Here is a 19,286-nt window from a genome sequence, read left to right as displayed (position 1 = left end):
GCCCATCATCCCATCCTTTGGAATTTCCATCCCAGTACCTTCTGGCCAGCAAAGAAGACTTGCACGTAGGGGTCAACGAGATCCTTGTTCTCCCCAATGAAAGCCTTCTTCACGTTGGCCATGAGGCTGGTGTTCATCCGGGGCAGTCCCTCTGCCCGGTAAATTTTCACATAGAACCGGGCCCATTGACGTTCTGCGGGCACACCTTCCGGGAGCAGCAAGTTCCTGTGAGAAGCAGGCAGCACATCAGATCCACCATGGACCAGGCTTAGACAATCCGCTTTGCATCTTAGGTCCTTAGACCTAAGCTATTCAAGGAGTATGACAGGAGGAGAGGTGGAGAGGGAGATGAGACAGAGCAAGTGCATGCTTGCACATGTGTGTTCTCTGTCTTGTATGTGTGGGCGTGCATGCATGTGCGTACACACACACACACACACACACACACACACACACACACACACACAGAGGCCTGTATTTCCCTGGGGCCCAGCATAATCTGTGAAGGACAGCTTCAGAGGACCCACACTTTTATTAAGGACACTAATTCGTGGTGCCTATCCACTTTTAGGATTTTGGGAAAAGCTTCCCATCTCATCAAGATTCAGCTTCCTCCACATTAAAGTGGCAATGATATGAATAGCCACTTCCCAGGAAGTGCTTTGTATACGGTAATGGAGGATGCTAATCATGACATCAACTCTCAAATCTTTTTGCCACCTTTCTCCCCATGACAAAAGCCTCTCAGGGGCCAGTCTCCTCCCCCAGCCCGTGGGAGACCAGGCTCACTGGATCCCAGCACATTTTGAGAGTCCAGACGATGTCCTGGAGTGTTTCTCAGCAGCCCTCACCCGCTGCTGAGATTGGCACACTGAATGCCATCTCTCTGCCGCCTGAGTGCATGGCACTGGAACCCTCGGGCCCTGGCAGCAGTAGGTGCCAGCATCTCCTCGTTCCACCAGCTTTCTCAGTTGGAAATCTGATGCCAAAGCACTGCCCTCTGTTAACTCAGCGGCCACACTGCCCTGAGCCCTGGGGGAGAGACTGGCAGGGTGGATCTTGGAAGTAAGGGGGTGATGGCAAGAACTCTGGGTTCAGGCCTCTTCAAGAACTTCCTTTTGGAGGATGGAAGGGTTGTATGCAGGCTCTAGGGGAGATGGGGGCCTCACCCCTCGATGTCATCCTCGTCTGTTTCGTTGGCCTTGTGAGGTGTCTTGATGTTGTCTCCCTTGCCCACCACAGCGACATCGCACTTTACGTAGCCCTTCAGCCCGGCAGAGATGTCATCGGGGTCCGACAGGATGGCCCACTTGTGATGGAACTGGTGTTCTGCAGTGGCGAGGAGGGTCATTGCACTTGTCATCCCCATCCCAAGCCAGGCCATGGGACATCCAAGCTGAGGACCTGCTAGGCTTTGCAAGCTCAAGGCTACAGGCTCAAGAGACTTGGGGCCACAGCTCTACTCGCACCCACCCAGTGAAGACAGAGAGCCTCCGTAGCTAGGCACGTCCCTACCCAGGAGCGTATTTCAGGACTCCAAATTGCTTCCAAGTCAGTTTCTCAGCTTGCCGTCTCTCCTCTGGTCCCTGCTACAGTGGGCCCCACATAAGTCCTACTAAAATAGAGGTTCCTCTTATCATGCCCCTCCTTTTCAATCCTTTTGAGTTCCCCTGCATCTTGAGGTGAAGTCCAAAGGTTTGGCAAGGGAGTCCTGCTAATCTCTTCCCTGCTTGGTTCTGCCACCCCAGCACGGTTCAGACAAAGTGCTCACTGCCTCTTGAGCCTGCTCCGGGCCAGACTCTAGGACACTGTGTCTTCCCAAATGCTCCACCTTCCTTCTCTTCCTTGTCTAGCTGGAAAATGGCTTCTTGTGTCCCTGCAGCCTCCTCTGACTACTTCAGAGGGATGGGTCTGACCCCTTGGTGCTCTCAGGGCCCTGTGTACATGCCTCCCACCTCATGGCACATCTATACACTGCCTGTCTCCATGTTTAAACAGAGATTAGCAGTGTGCCTCTCTAGTGTCCCCAGGACTCAGGACAGTATGGAGAAAAGTACAGTGTCAGCGAAGGAGGCATTTTAAGAAGATCTGCCCCACTGGGGTGATTTTAAAGCTAGTGAGCTGGTACCGGGTGGGGATACCTTCTTAATAGTATTCTGCAGGTACTGAAACCTCCAGGGGCTCAGAATGTCCCTCCTTTTATACTTGTGTCCTGCAAGGTTCTGACCCCAGTGGGAAAAGTGGGAACCTTGAGATGAGGTTGGGGAAGGGAGCAGAACCCAGCCTGAGTGTGTGGGTCAGCTGGTCCAGCTCTCAGGAGAGCTAAAGCCATGGTAATATCAAATGAGGTTCAAGGGCAATGAGAAGCCAATAAGCCTTAGTGCTTGAAGTCACTGGAGTGACTTCTGCTGAGCTGGAGGCCTCAGGAAGAGGGTGCCATAAATCCCCAGAACCTCATGGTTCTGAGCCGAGAGAGGAAGGAGAGGTAACAGGATGGGTGGGAAGATGAACAGTGCCGAGCGGGTGCCTGCTGGCCTCGGGGCAGAAATGGGTAGAAGGAACTGTTGGCTGTGGATAAGGGAGTGGATGCTTGTAGGGATGGCTAGATTGGCAGGCATGGATGTGGTTGGGTGAAATTGGGTGGTGGAGGGATAGCAAGGAAAGAATAAGATTTGGGTAACACAAAATTTACCTTCAAACCTAAAAGTGATCTGAAAACAAACCTGAAAGCATGGGTGAAGATTACAGGTGACAAAGAATACAGATGACAGATTTGGGTCTGACCTACATGAATGAAACAGTCACCTAAAACACAGTTGGTGAGTAGCCCACTTCTGGCTAGATGACCATCAGGGATGCAGCTGAGGGGCACCCCTGTGGGATACCCACCGGATTTATGGCCTCTGAGGGTCTTATAGAGTGGACGCTGTAATCTCTAGCTGGAGATACAAGGGAAATAGGAGACCCAACTCCAGGGCTTTGTCTAGGCCTGGCTCTCTCACACCTGTGGCTGAGGAGGTCTGGCTGTGAAAAGGCCAGCCACTCTGGCCTCTGTGACTACAGCCCATCTCCAGCAGAGGGCAGCAGTGAGCAATTTCCTGCACCTGCAGTCAAGCCAAACTTCGGAGAGACCTTTAAAGGACAAGCCCTGCCTTTGTGGGGCTCAGAGGCAGACTCTGTGGGAGCAGTAGGTGTGGGAGTGGGTTGCCCTGTGCTCAAGGCCCATGAAGGCCTGAGCTCAAGTTCTATCTGTCATTTACTCTGCCGGTAGTTTTGGACCAGCAATTTAAGCTTGGAGAGTCTCGGTTTCCTTACAGTCAGATGGGAACAATGGATTGGGAAGTTAGACCTGCAGGAATGTATCTGACCCAGTTTCTGAGCCTACCACCCTCCTCCGTAACAGCAGCGTTTTCTCAGCCAGAACTCAGTCACCAAGGGTGTATACTAAGATCTCTACTGACTTTCCACCCCCTCCCCATCCTGGCTGAAGGCCTTGCTGTTGCCCAGTCTAGAGATGTTATCACCGGAGAGGCTGGGGGCAGCACTCAAACCTATGGACCATGGCTGGGCATGTTTCCTGGGAAGCAGGAGTCCCGCCCAGTCCTTATCTGGAGCCCCCAAGCCTGTGTGGGGCAGTGGAGAGGCCTGGGCACCAGGAGATCAAACACTTCTTACACGGGGTGAGTCCCCTCATCCCTTCATGCCAGTCAGTCTTTCTTTTCATTGATTCCAGTTAGAGAACTTGTTATGTAGCTAAGGATGACCTTGAACTTCTGATTCTCCAGCCTCTACCCGCTAGGGCTGGAATACAGCTATGCACCACCACACCTGATTTCATAGTGCTGAGAATTTAGCTCAGTCCTTTGGGTGTGCCAGGCAGGTACCCCATTATTTAACATACACCCCCAGTCTATCTGTTTGTATTAACAGTACTGACTAGATGCTTAAAGACCTCACACATCTGGAAGGTTTTGGTCTGTGAGTTCATGTGCATAGCCTTAGATACTAGATTCACATTTCCTGATGTAAGCCACCTTGCCAGTGGGCACCAGCCACCAGAAAGCGCAGACCGCCTCACCTCCTTGTTAGAGTCACCTTGGAGGCCCCTCCCCCATTTCTTCTTGCTCACTGGTTCCTCTGTAAAGTGGGAAGGGATGTTATTGTGTGTCTAACTACTTTGTGAGGGTCAAATGAGACAATGTGGGATGAAATTGTATTGTCACCTCAAAGAGCCCAGTAGGGTGACTATTGACTTCTGAACAGTTCCATTTCCGGGTCATGGATATCCCCAATTGACCGTGTAATGACAAACCTTCTAGACCATCACCTGATGCACCCTTCACAACTCTACACGGTGTTGGCTGTCGGCACCTGTGGAGTGATCAGTCAGACACAGCTCCTCCCACCATGGCTGTTCCTCGGGGGGCCTGGGTCCCTTGTGAAAAGTGGTTTTAGAGCCCATGTCCCCCAAAGTTGCTGTATTACACTCGCTATCTATCGTCACATTTAGATTGGGTGGTGTGACTTTATGGGTTCTCTGGAACCCATGCCCTGGGTCCCCCCAATTAGATGATTAGCTGAGCCAAACCCTGGCACATCTGTGAGCCCCAGCCTCTTAATTGCCAGAGAGGGGCTTTGTAAGGATGGCAGGGCTTTTGTTTTGTTTTTGTTTTCTGCTCAGCAGATGCCAGCCAGAGGCAGTGGTGGGCAATGCCCTCATCTGACACCAGAGAAGTGATGCTCTCGGGTGCACATGTATTTAAGCTTCCTCCTCTCTGGACTATGATTCCCAGATCCCCCGCCCTGTAATGACTAAGCAACTAACAGACATGATGCACACGGCACGCACATCTGTGTGTAGAGTGCACACCACTCCACCGCCACCCCTATGGCTGCATACGAATGGCCAGTGGAATGTACCTATGCTCCTGGATGGATGAGCTGGGAACTGATACAGCAGGAGGGACCCCGTTCGTTGCTTCTGGAGATGTGTGCATCGTCCCTTCTTAGGGGTTTACTCACCAGGCTGGGAGTATACGGTCCCCACATCCATTTTGAAGGAGCCCACCAGGGTGCCGCTTCGAAGCAGATTCTTAGAATGGATCACCTTCAGGGCAGAACCACCAGCAGCCAGTTAGGCTGGGCGGGGAGAAGCCTTTGCGGGCTGGGGGTACGGGCAGGGCTCACTGTTGATAGTGTTAACTCTGACTTTCTTTGGATCCACGTTTCAGAGTAAAGTGGGAAGATATTTGGCAGATGACAAGCTGGTTTGCTGAAGCTCAGCACCAGCCCCTCCCACCCTACACCATGCGCCGCCCCCCCCCCCCCCAGTTATGTATAAGTGAGTAGGTTTTACACTCTGTAGAGGGAACCAGCTGAGGGGGCGAGAGGGGCCAGTATCCATTCCGTGCTATCTGCTGTGTTACGAACAGCCGGTTACAGGGTTGTGTGGAGATCCAGCATAAGCCGGAAGCAGCTGCTCTCCACTCACCGAGATCTTGATGATCTTGTCAAACATGACATCAGGAGAGACGTGGAAGTCGAAGACGAAATACTAGAGGGGGAAGGATGCAGAGTGATGTCACTGGTGGCTGCTTCCTCCTAGCAGTGCCTGCCTATATCCCACTGTTTCCCATGAATCTCAAAGCTCACAGGAGCAGGAGTGCTGAGCCACTGGGTCCTGGGAGTCTGAGTGGATAAGAAGTCGAGCCCCATTTCCTAAGTTTGGTCTTTTGCTGCCAGGGGGTGGGATAGTCCACTTAATGCCCGTGTTCATGCCGCAGGCTGCCCCCCACATTTGTAGATGACATCATGCTATAATGTCAAAAAGTGGTTCAGGGTGGGACTTAGGGCAGAGGTCAGGGCAGGGGTCAGGGCTCAGGACACAGGGCTCTATGAAGCAGCAGACTTTCCTGGTGGGTTGAGAAAGCCATGGCAATTTAGGAAGCTAGGGAGAAGGTTCGAGAGAGACCATGAAGCAGGAGAGTGTCGTGAGAGCTCCGGGGAAGGAGGAAGGAGATGAGAATGTGGCAGAGAGAGAGGATGGGGTCAGCTCACACATCCACAGTGAATGGAGGAGTTAATAGGAGATAGCTAGAGACCCAGCTGGGAGCGGAGAAAGCCCTGTTTAGGTGGGGGTGACAGACCCCAGTTCCTGTCCTGGGGTATCCATGGTGAAAAGTGGTTTTAGAGCCCATGTCCCCCAAAGTTGCTGTATTACACAACATGAGGTGTCCTGGTTGTGCTCACAACATTCTGCGGGAAAGTGTCACATGGGCCAGGGAGAAAGAGTCAGAAGGCAGGCGAAAACAGAATTGGGGTCTTGGTACAACGCTTGGTCCTTTGGGTTGATAAAACAAACAGGAGGGTCCATAGCAAAGGTGATGGGTGGGAACTGGGTGGGAGGAGGGGCAGTGGTCACGGGCTGGCCAGGTGGACCACATGTGCACGTAGTGAAGGGGCCTTGTGTTGGTCCATGTGTGGCCAGGACAAATGGGAGGACAAAAATCACGAGCCTTCCCTTCCTAGGCAGGCTTAAAGCCATGCTAGTGAGCTGCCAGCCCACAAGAACTGGACCAGGCCTATGGAAGGACGGAGCTGGCTAAGCTGGAGCCAGACCCCATGTGCTCTGAGCTGGCTAGAGTCACAATTCTTGTATTTTCTGAGCATGAATGAGTCTTTCTTCGGATTGCTTAGAGAGCCGCTAAGTCAGCTGAGGGTTCCTACCAGCCTCTGCTGTTCTAGTGGAGACAAAGGTAGATCCCTACATCCTAGAGAACTTTCCAGAAACAAGGCATCCCCATGGCTGGAAGGATGTTTGTGGTGATTTGAATGGAAATGACCCCAATAGATGCACTGGGAATGGCATTATTTGAAAGAATTAGGGCGCGTGGTCTTGTCAGAGTAAGTGTGGCCTTCCTGGAGGAAGTGTGTTACTGTGGGTGGCCTTTGAGGTTTCAAAAACCCAAACGGGGCCCGGTGTCACTCTCTCTTCCTGCTGCCTGCTGATCCAGATGTAGAATCTCAGCGCCTCCTCCAGCACCATGTCTGCCCGCATGCCACCATGCTTCCTGCCATGGTGATGGACGAAACCTGATGTGGGATTCCTCTCTGTATGCTGTGACTATGTTTTATTACTATTGGTTAATAAAGACTCTTCTTTGGGCCTATGGCAGGGCAGAATAAAGCCAGGTGGAAAATCAGAACAGAGATATAAAAAGTAGGCAGAGTCAAGGAGATGCCAGGTAGCTGCCAAAGGAGACAGACACCCCAGAACCTTACCAGTAAACTATGAGCCTTGTGGTAAAATATAAAATAATAGGAATGGGTTAATGGGTTAATTTAAGATGTAAGAGTCAGTTAATAAGAAACCTAAGCTATTGGCCAAGCAGTGTTGTAATTAATATAGTTTCTGTGTGATTATTCGGGTCTGGGTGGCTGGGAAATGAACCAGCAGTCTCCGACGACATAAACCTCTGAACTGAAAGCCATCCCCAAATGTTTTCCTTTATAGAAGGTGCTTTGTCTTTCTTGGTCATGGTGCCTTTTTTCAGATAGTGACCCTATGATGTTTTTCACTGAAGAGGAAACGAAGGGAAAGAGACCATTCCTGGGGCTGCAAAGAGTCACAGAAATATAACGTAGGGGGTGGGCTTAACTGGGGGTGAGCTTACTTCCCAGGGGACATTTGCCAGCACCTGGGAATATTTAGTAGCTACCGCTAGGAGGCTTGTTATTGGCATTTTGTAGCCTCGGTACCTGGGTCAATCCAGAATTCCACTCATCCAAATGGTTGAGTTTAAGAAACCCTACTTTAGAGGAAAGAGAGAAACAAGCACTTAGCAAATGCTCCCTCATTTCAGCAAGAGCCCATTTAACAGTGTTACTGAGTCTTCCGTGTCCCTGCAGGTTCTGAGCTGGGAGAGCAATGAGGGAAACCTGGAGACCTGCAGCCCCTCATCTGCCAGGGGATAAAACCATGAAGAACCAACCACAGGAACAACTGTGAACCTTGGTGCTCACAGGGAGGAGGGTGGGCTGCTCTACGGCAAGGCCATTGGGGCTGGATCCTTGCAGAGACAATACGAGTCCGCTAGGGGCCCATAGAGCCAGGCAGCTACTTTGGAGGGAGTAAGCAAGTCAATGGAAACTTGAGGTACATGGGCCTGATGCAAGGTGAACCTTCAAGTCAGCCAAACCTGGCTTCACCACTATCAAATAACCCCAGAGAGTCACCGGGGCTCCTCTCCACAGTCGCCACAGAAAAATGGACCTTTATCTAGAGCGGAGGTTTTCCAGTCAGGAATGTCTCCTGTCCAGCTTGGATGTCCCGATTCCACCCAGGACTGGTGGGCTCTTGAGCAGTGATGTCCTGCCCTGGGGGGGCGGGGGGGGGCGGTATGGGACACCAGCTCAGAACACTGTAACCCGTGGTTACACATGAGTTTGGTCAAGCTTGAGTTGAAATGCTGAAGGGTTTCTGGGTTCTGCACTGCACAACTGGAGGCCCCACAGCTGCCTTGAGGACACCCTCCTTTGAGCTAGCCCAGCTCCCCTTGCTAACTGAAGTCACGGGGATAGACAGACCAAGTGTTCCCTCTAGGACAGAGTTTGGGACACCCAGGCTTCTAGATATTTGCAGTGTGCTCAGGCATCAGGGGGAGGCCTGGCCACCTCCTCCAAATCTAATCATGATGGGGTCCCATCTGGAGTCCAACAGTCAGTGTGGGCCTTATCCCATCCACAGCCCCATGGGGGCGGTGGGAAGGCCCTTCCTGACCTCAGGCCTCAGTTATCTCCTCTGTAAGATGGGGAGACGGAACTGGTAAGGCTCTAAGGGGCGTCACCCTCCGTGTGGTCTCAAGTGGAGGGGACAGCAGCCATTTTCTTTCTCACAGCTGAAGTGGAGGCTGTGCTCCAGAGGGTGGTCTCTTAGGAACACAGGTGCCAAGAAGGCAGCGTAGTGGAAAGAACAGATACCCCGACCTGACCAGCAAGATCCAGGGTCTCAGTGTTTCTGCCCGTGCCTTGGGCAACAGTGTCCATGTATGATGGGTATTGATGTAACTATGTATGTAGGAGAGACAAGGTACCTGGAAGGACTTATTCATGGCATTAGTGGCACCTGGGCTAGGCTGGTGTGAGCTGCCCTACCCTCAGGTAGGCATGGTTGGTTTGTAGCCACAGCAGGGCCAGACGGGGTCCAGTCACACTGGGTACAGAGGGTATAGCACTGTATGCCTGTGTGCTGGGTTGTGAGAAGGTCGGCCAAGACCTTGGGGCTGGTGGCTCTGTGTTCCGGTGTCAGTAAGACCCTTCCCCACCTTGAGGCCACGGGGGACACTGACCTCATTGTAGTAGGGGCAGTTTGTGGACTCCTTCATAGACGTGTATTTCTTATCATCGCCCACCTCCACACACACCACTGGGTCCATGTTCAAGCCCACTAGCTGCCGAGCCTCGATTACCGTGATGCTGACCTGTGGGAGGGAGAGACGGGGAGAGGGGGCTGCATGAAGCACCACAGATACCTTAGAGTCTGGTCTTACCAGAGCATGGGACCATGTGGAAGAAAGGTCGGACATCAGTTTTCTTACAGCCTGCCAGGCGTGCCCAGCCCACCACAGGCAGCTGTGGACTGCCCGGAATGAGGTATAATGCTGATGGTAAACGTCTACGAAAACATTATGGACTCTTTTGTAACCTGATTGTTTCTTTATAAACTTGGGAGTTGACAACATTGTGTCACAGTGTTAAAAAGTTGTACCTCCTAAAAGTTCTAGTTGATTCCTGGGCTCCAAGTTCTAGAGCTGGGGTGCCCTGGCTCTGCTGGGGGAGGGCCACCAAGCCTGCTTAGCCCGTTTCCCATCCTTACGAACAGGCCAATCTGCTCAAGTCTCCCTGAACTTGCTTTGGGTCCTGTCCAGGGTTTCTTGTTCATGCTGCAGACCTCTGACATACCCTGGGGCTTTCCGAAAGCTGGGCCCTTTCCAATGGCATAGTCCCCTCTCCCTTTGTTGAATTTCCTTGAGTGGCTAGAGCCTCGCTTTCTGGCTTGTTTAGAGTATTTTGTATGTATTGTACTGAGCCTGCCATGGCCTCTAGCTGCCTGGGACCTTCTGTCCTGGGAAACCCTATTTCAGCTGTCTATTCTCTCTATAAATATTTAGGGGACACCTGCTAGGGCCAAGAACAGGCTCCAGGTGAGACTGGGATAAACTCCCACTCCTCAGGGATCTCACTAGAAAAAAGTCCTGGCTTATAGATTTTAAACTAGTACACACATATTTTAGCTTAGAATATACATAAGAGATACATGATATCTTTATATGCACATACATATAAAGACATGCATAGTTAAAGGAGGTATATAAAGACATATATGTGAAAAGATGTTTTATATATACATATATAAAATTGAAAAATGAAACACACATACACACACAGGGAGAGAGAGAGAGAGAAAGGGAAGGAAGGGAAGGGAAGGAGGGAAGAGAGGAGGAAGGAGTGTGATGTTTGATGCAACAGCCCGAGTCTTCATTTCAAGCCATTAGCTCATGCCTTGGATCTGGCAGGGTCAGTCCCCATTAAGGTTGCCATGGCAAAACAGAAACAGGTACCGATTTGGGGCTGCTGGTCTTGTCACTGAGCCTCAACCTGACACATGGCCAGGAACGGATGCAGAGGACCCCGTGGTCTCACTGAACTGCGTATTCCCAGCTCCAAGCAGAGCCCCTAGCTAGCGAGGGTTAAATGAGATGATGCACACCCCAAACCATCACAGTCCTGAATAGGCATGAGGTGAGAGCCAGTGGCAGGAGCGGCTTCTCAGAGAGAAGGTACCTCTGGTAGCGGCCATCTCTCGAGTGGGCACGGATTGCTCCACAGGAGGCTTGAACTAGTGTTTCATCTCAAAGCCTCCTGTCTGCTGTCAGCATTTCCCCGCTAGCCCTTGACTGTTAAGGGCAGCTGTTTGTGCCGCTCATCTGGGTCTCTGGCACTTCGGTTGCTATGCTTTTGATGCAACTTCTAAATATGATTTTACTCAGGAGAATTATTTTCCGTTTTTAGATAAAAAAGAATCCTTACTAAAATTACCATCCCACTGTGTTCTTTGAGGTCTTATAAATAGCTCGAAGACCAAGAAAAATCCACACATCAGAAGTGATGCTAGGGAACTAGAAGCCCTAAGACTAATAAGACCACTGCCAAGAGCTCAGAAAAGCAGAAACTGTGCGCTGAAAGAACACTTGAACTGTGTGAGCTGCCGCTTCTATTCTGGGGCTCGAGAGGCCAGAAGGGCTGAGGTTTGAATGCTTAGAATCCACGCTTGAAAGAGTCACAATAGTCACTATTTCTTCAGGGAACCGAAAAGGAAACAAGGCTAATTAACTTAGCTCCAAGAAGTTGACTGTGAAGCAACACCAGGAGTCCTTCTGGAATATTCTTTGCACAGCAGCGCACAGAGTTTTAACTTCCAGAAACCTTCTTATACAAAAGGTCTCAGAATTCTGTTCATCAGCAACTAATACCCCACCCCAAGGTTTTCTGTAACTCAGGACTGGGAACAGACAAGTGTGGTTTTGGCCAGATGTACCAGCTGAGATCAACTGCCCCATGTCAAGAGGGTGGTTGGTTTTTATGTGTGCATTCCATCTTTTGTCCCCTCCTCTATTTGGTCCCTTCCCCTGCTTCAGTATTCATCTCTCCATATTCTGCAGTGAGCACAGCTAGTGGCAGTGAGTGACCAGGGTCAGAAGCTGACAGTCAACATGGGGGGGGGGGGGGATAAAGTGGGGAGGAGAGCAAATGGTTGAACGGAATGAAGAGATGGGGGAAGAGATATTTCTGGTTCTGGATGAGGATGGTCCCAGGGGAAGCCTGAGAGTGTGAGATAGAGGTGGGGACCTTGGTACTGGGACAGAAGGGAAGCCCACTCCCATAGTCCCCACAATCCCTGCTTCAGTTGTGTGTGTGTGTGTGTGTGTGTGTGTAACCCTTGCAATTAAAAGTAACATTGTGGTCATTGTCTATATTTGTCAGGAGGGGATGGGCTACCCAGTCATCAGAATGTTGAAAAAACCCAAACCATAATGCCAATGGGGAAAAAGGATTGCAGGACAGTAAAGAAACTGCTACTTCACACACAGCCTTTGCAGAAGGAAAAACCAGAGAGTGCAAAGGGAACCGCCAGCGGGATGGCAGGACCAGCTAGCCCCTTTGGCTCTCCCACCATCCCCTGTTGAGGTAAGGGTTAGAATTCCCAAGAGTCCTCTCCAAGTGACCACAAGGAACAAAGCTGGGTAAAAAATGTCTACTCAGATGTCCTGCAGGACCCCAAGACCTTGCGGCCTGCTTTGGGGACTTCTGTTCATGCATGCGTCAAGATGGCAGGGGGAGCTAGAGGGAGGAGGTGACGGATACCCACCCACACCCAGCACTCTTCGTGTCCCCTTGTCACCAGGTATGACATGACCAGGCAGGCAGATCACTCCGGTGGTGACAGGGAGGCTGGAGTGTGAGAAGGGGGAATATGAAGACATGGGGGGCACAAGGAAGTGTGTTGAGTACAGCAGAGGCTGGGGCTGAGGTCTGGCCCGGGATATGGAACCATGCTAGAAGCTGGAGAGCTGCTTGGAGGTGACATGTTAAAGGTGACTCTTTCAGTGTCAGGAAAGAGACCAGGGGACAGACTCTAGGCTCATGGACATCTATGCTATAAGGACAGCTGCCCACTCTGCAAAGTACACATTCCCTGGGAGGTGACAGTGGTCTGTCCCCTTTCAGACACTACTAATTAGGAAAGAATTTGAATGTTCCACCTGTATACAGCACACCCGAGTCTTCCCACAAGCCTCCTTAACCTTCCCAATGGTTCCAACTCTCAGGATCCTACCTGGACCTGAGTTCTGCCTCTCTCCAGTGCTATACGCTCTTCAAGACCTTTCTGATTAATTACAGCTAAGTTCCCCAGAGGGAGAGAAGTCGCTGTTGGTTTATATTTGGTTTGCACATGGTGTTTATCGGAAGTAAAAAGGTTTTGTGCTTGAGTCCTGGTCACTCCCTCTCGCACAGTGGAGAAATACATGCAGGTGATCTGTGAGTGGATCTGTCAGCAGGTGACACAGTCCTGCCAGGTGAAACAGGGCAACCGGTTCAAGGCAGAAGGTTTAGAAGACTCGGGAGGGAAAAGTGTCTGGCCTGGGGCATAGAAGTCCCTGGCAGGAAGCAGTTTGGGAGGAAGAAGTGTTGAGCTCACAGACACCGGAAGGGAACACTCCAGAAGCCTCAGCTACAGAGAACAAGTGGCTTTGGCTGCTGTGATTCTGAACCCTGGCTACAGCCTTGATTTACCCAAGCTTCCCCCGTAACTTCCTTGGTTTCCTTTCTTACTGTAAAAATGCAGTAACAATTACATTCAGATGGTTGTTAGGATGACATCATCACATATTCAGCTCCTAGCACAGTGCCTGGCTTATAAAAAGCCTTTAAAAATAAATTATACTAGCAAACAATTTTACGTGCTTTTGCACAGCAGGCCGGTGGTATGGTATCTGCATGGGGGGCTCTGGGATTTCCCTGATCTCAGCACACAGAAGCAACTCTCCACAGGTCTGTCTCCTAGAGAAATCCCTTAATGCCTCAAGACATTGTGTTTGGGTTTTGATAGGTCAGGGGCAACACTCCCAAACCTCCAAGGGACTCTCAGGGCTTGAGGTTGTCGGAAATTTCAGGGTGGCACCATGTGACACCACTTGGGGCTATTTTTTTTAAACACCAGGGAAAATGGGGATGGAAGCAAACCAAAGCAAGCATTAAGGGAGTCAAGGCAAATCCTTGGGTATCATGACTAGTCATATGGAAAACAGACGGTGCCATGCAGCCCTTTCTATCCTCACCCGAGAGAGGTGGAGTGGGATTGTCCATGCTTAAGGGTGGTGTGCACGAGGCTTGGGAAATGGGCATTGAAGATAAAGCTGAACTCACACCAGTTTCTGACCTATAACTAAGTCCTATTAATTCTCAGGGAAGAGTCTGGAGTCATGGCAGGTCCCTGGGCCTGTCCTCAGAGACGCTTTTTCTTGCCTTTCTTCCCATAACGGCTAGGTGTTTCTGGCTTGTATGCCTGTCTGTTGTGAGCCATTCTATCCAGCTCTGTATCTCAGGCTGGGAGAAAGCTAAGGCTGGGGATCTGGGCCTGCGAAATGGAGGCCACTGAGGCCTGTGTCGGCAGATGCCCCCCTCCCTGACTGATGCTCAGCTCCTTTTCTGCCTGTGTTGTGGCTACACACACAACCGTCCTGGTCAGACCTAAATTTAGTTTTAGGAACAAATAACAACTAATCTGAGAAATTATAGAGACACAAAGGAGGGGAAAGATCACTCCTGTTCTTACTGTCTGGAGGTAACAGGGTTGATGTTACATCCAGCATTAAAACAAACTGGAACAACCTAAAAATACACCCACCATTCTTCAACAGCTCAGCCCTCAACAATCTGAATGTGTGTGTGTGAGTGTGTGTGTGTGTCTCCCCTCAGACCTCCCCCCCCCCTCTTTTCCTTAGAACTTTCAACAAAGGACACAGAATCTTCAAGGAGCTCTAAGTGGTGCCCAAATCTCAAACTCTTCCTTGGGTTTGTACCTGCCTTGATACTTCTAGAAAAGCCAGACAGAATCTGACTCTGTGATTCAACCTGTGGCCCTCTGTGACCTCCTGGTTCTTACCTGAGTCTACCATGTTCACCTAGCAGGACACCCCACTCCAGCAGAATCTGTAAGACCCAGACATCTGGGTGCCCACCTACCTGGTAATCCATGGGCCTCCCAGCACTTGGCTCCATCTTAATGTCTGGTTTAGACCTGAGGAGGAGAATGTACTGTCAGGGTCTGTGTGAGGGTTGGAAAGGCCAGAGGGACAAAATTGTGGTCTTCAAATACTCAATTCTGCCAACAGAATTGGGGATGGGGGTGGATGTCCTTGGTGGCACCACCAGACAGAGAGGACTAAGCAGAAGCAGAAGCCACAGATGGCCACTGGGTGAACAGAGTCATGTCTGGATTGGTCAGCACTCTGTGCCGCCCCCTACCCCCCAGCTGCTCAAGGACTCTGCCTCTGCAGGGAGACAAGTGATAAGGCCATCCAAGGATAGTAAGAAAGGGCAAGGCTTGGGAGAAGCACCTCACGGGCGCTGATTTCTCTGCCTTCAAATTTCAAGCCTGGCAAGTTGGTCCTGCCTGGCAGGGCTATGGCAGGTGGATTACAGGCCTCTGGTCCACTTACCGCTTGTTGGAGACGTTGCTGGTGAGAGCAGTGACGGAGGCCAGAGACACTGAGTCAGGATCCAGCCCATCCCCCAGCCGAATGGCTAGGTGGTCCAGGTCTTCCATCTCCAGCACTGCTGGCTCATCTGGGGAAGAAGTAAAGGGTAGGTGGGGGAGACAGGGCTAAGGACGGTCTCTTAGGAAGGAGAGTCAAATTTCAGCTTTATTTGACGACACTTGCTTAGAATACACCCATATATCTCTCGTCTTCTTATTGTTGGTTGATTGATTGATTGATTGATTGGTTGATTTATGACAGTCTCACTATGTAGCCCAGGCTGGCTTGGACCTCTGTGTCGATTAGGTTAGCTTCATACTCAAAGAGACCCAGCTGCCTTTGCCTCCTGAGTCTTGGAATTAGATGTACATGGTCATGTTCTTAAAATGTTTTAATCATCATTACGTCTAGTCTTCCTTTCTGTTGTAATCTTATCTGAATGTAATTCTTTTATCCACATCTATCTTCTAAAGCTCTGAATATCCTTTGTGGAAGAAAGTAGGAAATACCCTGGGCTTACTACATTCATCTTATGACAATGGCTAGTGTTAACAGGGAGGCGAGAGCTCGGGCGCATACTCCTGTGTATGACTCCAGCGGATGAAGTAACGATTTGGAAAAGCCATCTAGACATGGTAGGTTTGGGTTTCAGCAGGAAGCTGTACCCTCTATGAAGAGTGCAGTCAAAATAGAGGTCTAGGGCCAATGGACCACATAAGAAAGCCCTAATGCTGGCTACACATAGCTCCCCTCTCTGCCCCACATACCCCCTTATCTTCCACCTGTCCTTGCCTCCTCTTAAACGCCAGTCAGATACCCTTCCAGTCTCCTTTCTTAGGAGGGACCAAGCACCAAAGGTCACCCCAGCTCTGCAGGCCCAGTGGCCTCTCTCTAGGGATGAGCCTGCTGGCATCAGCCAGGTGCACCCCAAAAATGTTTCCTTGCTACTCTCTCTTCTAAATAAAAAAGTCTCTGGGCTCCTGTGAAGTCACTCATTGTAGAGAGGAGCCCACCTACCTGACAGAGGCTCAAGGGCTTATGATTCCTTTCCCCAGGCCAACCAATGGGAGTCCAAGCCCTGCCCAAGTGGGAGTGGCCAATGGGAAGTGGGGGAAGGAGAGCCCTTTGAGACCAATCTAAGGCGGGTTTAAATGATGGTTACAGTTCAAAGTGGCTGATGGAGCAGTGAGCAGGACCATGTTGCCTACCTTGTCTTTGGGGCTCCTCTTTGTGGGACCGAGTCTTGCCAAGTTTCATGGCGGAGAACACACTCCTTCCCGCTCTGTAAAAGGGGGACCCCGAGAATGAGGTGGTGGGGAAATAGATACATGCAGGAAAAACATAAACACACAAGAAGCAGTCCCCCGGGGGAACTCAGAGATAAAGAAGATGGAGACCCCGGGTCTAAGTGACTTTTCCCAAGGTACCTTCCAAATTAGGGGCCATGAGCCCTGAAGGACATAGGACACTTCCTCCCTGACCCCTTCCGGAGCAGGTGGGAATCCCAGCTGATTAGGGAAGTGGCCTGGAGTTTGGTTGGCTCTTGAGCTTCCCAGCTGGACCTTAGCCCACTCTTCTCAGAGCTCTGGGATCTGCAAGGCTCCTAAGTGGCCTTCCTGACCATGCACCCCAACAAGAGCTAACCGGAAAAGAGGACAGATGCCCAGAGACAGCATCAAAACAGATACATAGGTCTGGGTGGATCGGAGGGACAGACTGAGGCTGAAGATAAGGTAGGAGCCCTGGAAGCCAGCTCTTCAGGTCTCAGGTGGATTTGGTACACAGAACCCACTTTGTCTTCTTCTCTTCTCTGTACTAAGAGAGTCACAGTTCCCAGTGAAAAAGGCCTTTCTCTTATCCTGGATGTCCCTCTCCCCATGGCTTCCTACTGCCGATCATTACCCCTTAGCCCCTAGAACTCATGCAGACCCCATAGTTCCTACCTCTTCCTCTGGTGTGGTATGGCCAGGTGCCGAGGCAAAGGGCCTTGCAGTCAGTGGGGCTGAGGGAAGGAGGCAGGGGTCCCTACAGCCCTTTAGTGATGTCCCTGAAGTCCAGCCTGAGGTCCCCCGAGGCAGGAAAGACCGGGAGTAGGATCCGTGGGGGGTAAGAGCAGTATTCCATTACCCCATCCATATTGTATAAGCGGGACACCTGACTCCCTGTGTTCCCATCCTCCTCCTCCTGCCTGTGGCTGCCATGCTGTAGTCTCCCATGGGGGTAGGTACAGCCCCATTCCTAACCTGCTTCCAGCAATGTCCACAGACATTGAATCAGCCTCGGCTTGCAAAGGCTTGGGGATGGTATCTAGGACCCCCAGATCCTTGCTCTGTAGGCTGTGCAGTGTGAGGTTGGAGAAAACCTCTCTGTCCTTGTGATTGCCTGGCTCCCTCAAACTCTTCTGCCTGAGACTGGGGAATCAGGTGCATTCCCCAAACCTGGCCCTATCTTAAACCCAGATGCAGAGTGAGCCATGTCTGTGTCCTGTGTGATTGCTGGGTGAACAGGGACCACTCCTGTCATTTGTTGTCAACTCATGAATGTGTTCATTGATGACATACTAGAAACAGGTGAGAGAGGTGGGCGACCCTGATTTGTCTGTTTCCCTAGTATTGTGGGTTTAAAAATGAAGGAAGGGACCCCATAAAGGAAAGCAGCTGTCCTCGGAGTTCTGATCATCGGGATCAAGCATCTTCTTTGTTGTTCTCTATCCTCTCAATCTTTTCTTCTTTTGTCATATACGGTCTGTGTGAACATGGAGGCCAGAGGGTGGCACTGCTGTCCTCCATTGCCCTCTATGTTAAGACAGGGTCTCTCGTTGATGCTAGAGCTCAGGGACCAGGCTAGCTAGTTAGCCAGCTTGCTCATTGGACCCTGTCCTCCCCCCCCCCCCCCCGAGTGCTGGGATTACAGATCCCTGAGTTCTATTCCCACGCCCCTCAACTTCCAGCCCACTTCTGCAGTTTTAACTGTTGGCTCTAAGCACAGAATACACATGAAGGTGACCTCATTTCAAAAGTCATTTGCTGGGATTAGCCTGTCTTGGATTTAAATGTTTTAGATTTTGGCTTTGCTAAAAGTTTAATTTTTTAAAAAATAACATTTATTTGCTTACTTATTTATTTAGAGAGACAGTGAGGAGACATGCATGTTCCATGGCTCATGAATGGAGGTCAGAGGACAATGTTTGGGCGTTAGCTCTCCTCTTCTACCATGTGGGTCCTAGAGATGGATCCAAGATCGTCAGCTCTGGTGGTAGACTTCTTTTTCTTCTGAGACACCCCCACACCCATACACTTTTTTTTTTTATAACCTAGGCTTGCTTGAAACTTGCTGTATAACCTAACCTGGACTTTAACTCCCAATCTTCCTGCTGGAATTAAAGGCATTTACTATCAAACTCTACTGGCAGGAATTAAACCTGGGCCTTGCATGATAGGCAAGGACTCTGAAGGACTCTGTCTCTGAGCTACATTAAGGGGAAGTAAATAACACACACACACACACACACACACACACACACACACACACTATGAAAAGTCTAAAAAGGGATACAGTTCTTGAACAAGAATTGTGGACCAGTGCCTTTCTTCATGTTTTCTCACTGTACCCTGCTGGCAATTGCGAAGGGCATGGGTATGTTATCTCTTCGTTCAGCCAGTGAAGGACTGAAGCTCAGAGATGAGAAAATCATCTCCGTGTCCCACAGTAAGAGCAATAGAGGCTGCAGCCTGATGTCCCCAGGCCTGCAGGAGTTCCACTGTCCTGGCTGCACTGTCTCCGTGATCAGGACCTCTCTGAACATGAATCCACGGTGACCAAAAGGAACACCAGGGAGAGGCAGCAGGACCATAGCCACAATGGGAACTCATTTAGAAAGAGTCCTTTATTCAAAAATGACCCAAGCCTCACCATACTTTGGGAGAGACTGATGAGGCTTAAATTACGGGTGGCATGCCATCAAGC

General features: G+C 50.6%; 1 protein-coding gene across 3 annotated transcripts in view; it reads right to left on the bottom strand.

Annotated features, from left to right (window-relative positions):
- The window catches only part of LOC121439643 (otoferlin), a 91,828-nt gene that overhangs the window by 20,666 nt on the left and 51,876 nt on the right, over window positions 1-19,286 (bottom strand). For all 3 annotated transcript variants that reach the window (XM_041640194.1, XM_041640192.1, XM_041640193.1), the window contains 8 exons: window positions 16,529-16,602; window positions 15,282-15,408; window positions 14,806-14,860; window positions 9,348-9,479; window positions 5,492-5,554; window positions 5,023-5,107; window positions 1,170-1,329; window positions 39-225 (listed from right to left, as the gene is read on the bottom strand). In XM_041640194.1, coding sequence (XP_041496128.1) covers window positions 39-225; window positions 1,170-1,329; window positions 5,023-5,107; window positions 5,492-5,554; window positions 9,348-9,479; window positions 14,806-14,860; window positions 15,282-15,408; window positions 16,529-16,602 — 883 coding nt within the window. The remainder of the gene's footprint in view (window positions 1-38; window positions 226-1,169; window positions 1,330-5,022; window positions 5,108-5,491; window positions 5,555-9,347; window positions 9,480-14,805; window positions 14,861-15,281; window positions 15,409-16,528; window positions 16,603-19,286) is intronic.

Source organism: Microtus oregoni, unplaced genomic scaffold (genome assembly GCF_018167655.1).
Source record: "Microtus oregoni isolate MIOR12 unplaced genomic scaffold, Mior012 000062F_ref0000492, whole genome shotgun sequence".
In the NCBI taxonomy this organism is placed as follows: Eukaryota; Metazoa; Chordata; class Mammalia; order Rodentia; family Cricetidae; genus Microtus; species Microtus oregoni.
Note: the sequence above shows the minus strand (reverse complement) of the source record. Positions and strands in the feature narration are given on the sequence as shown.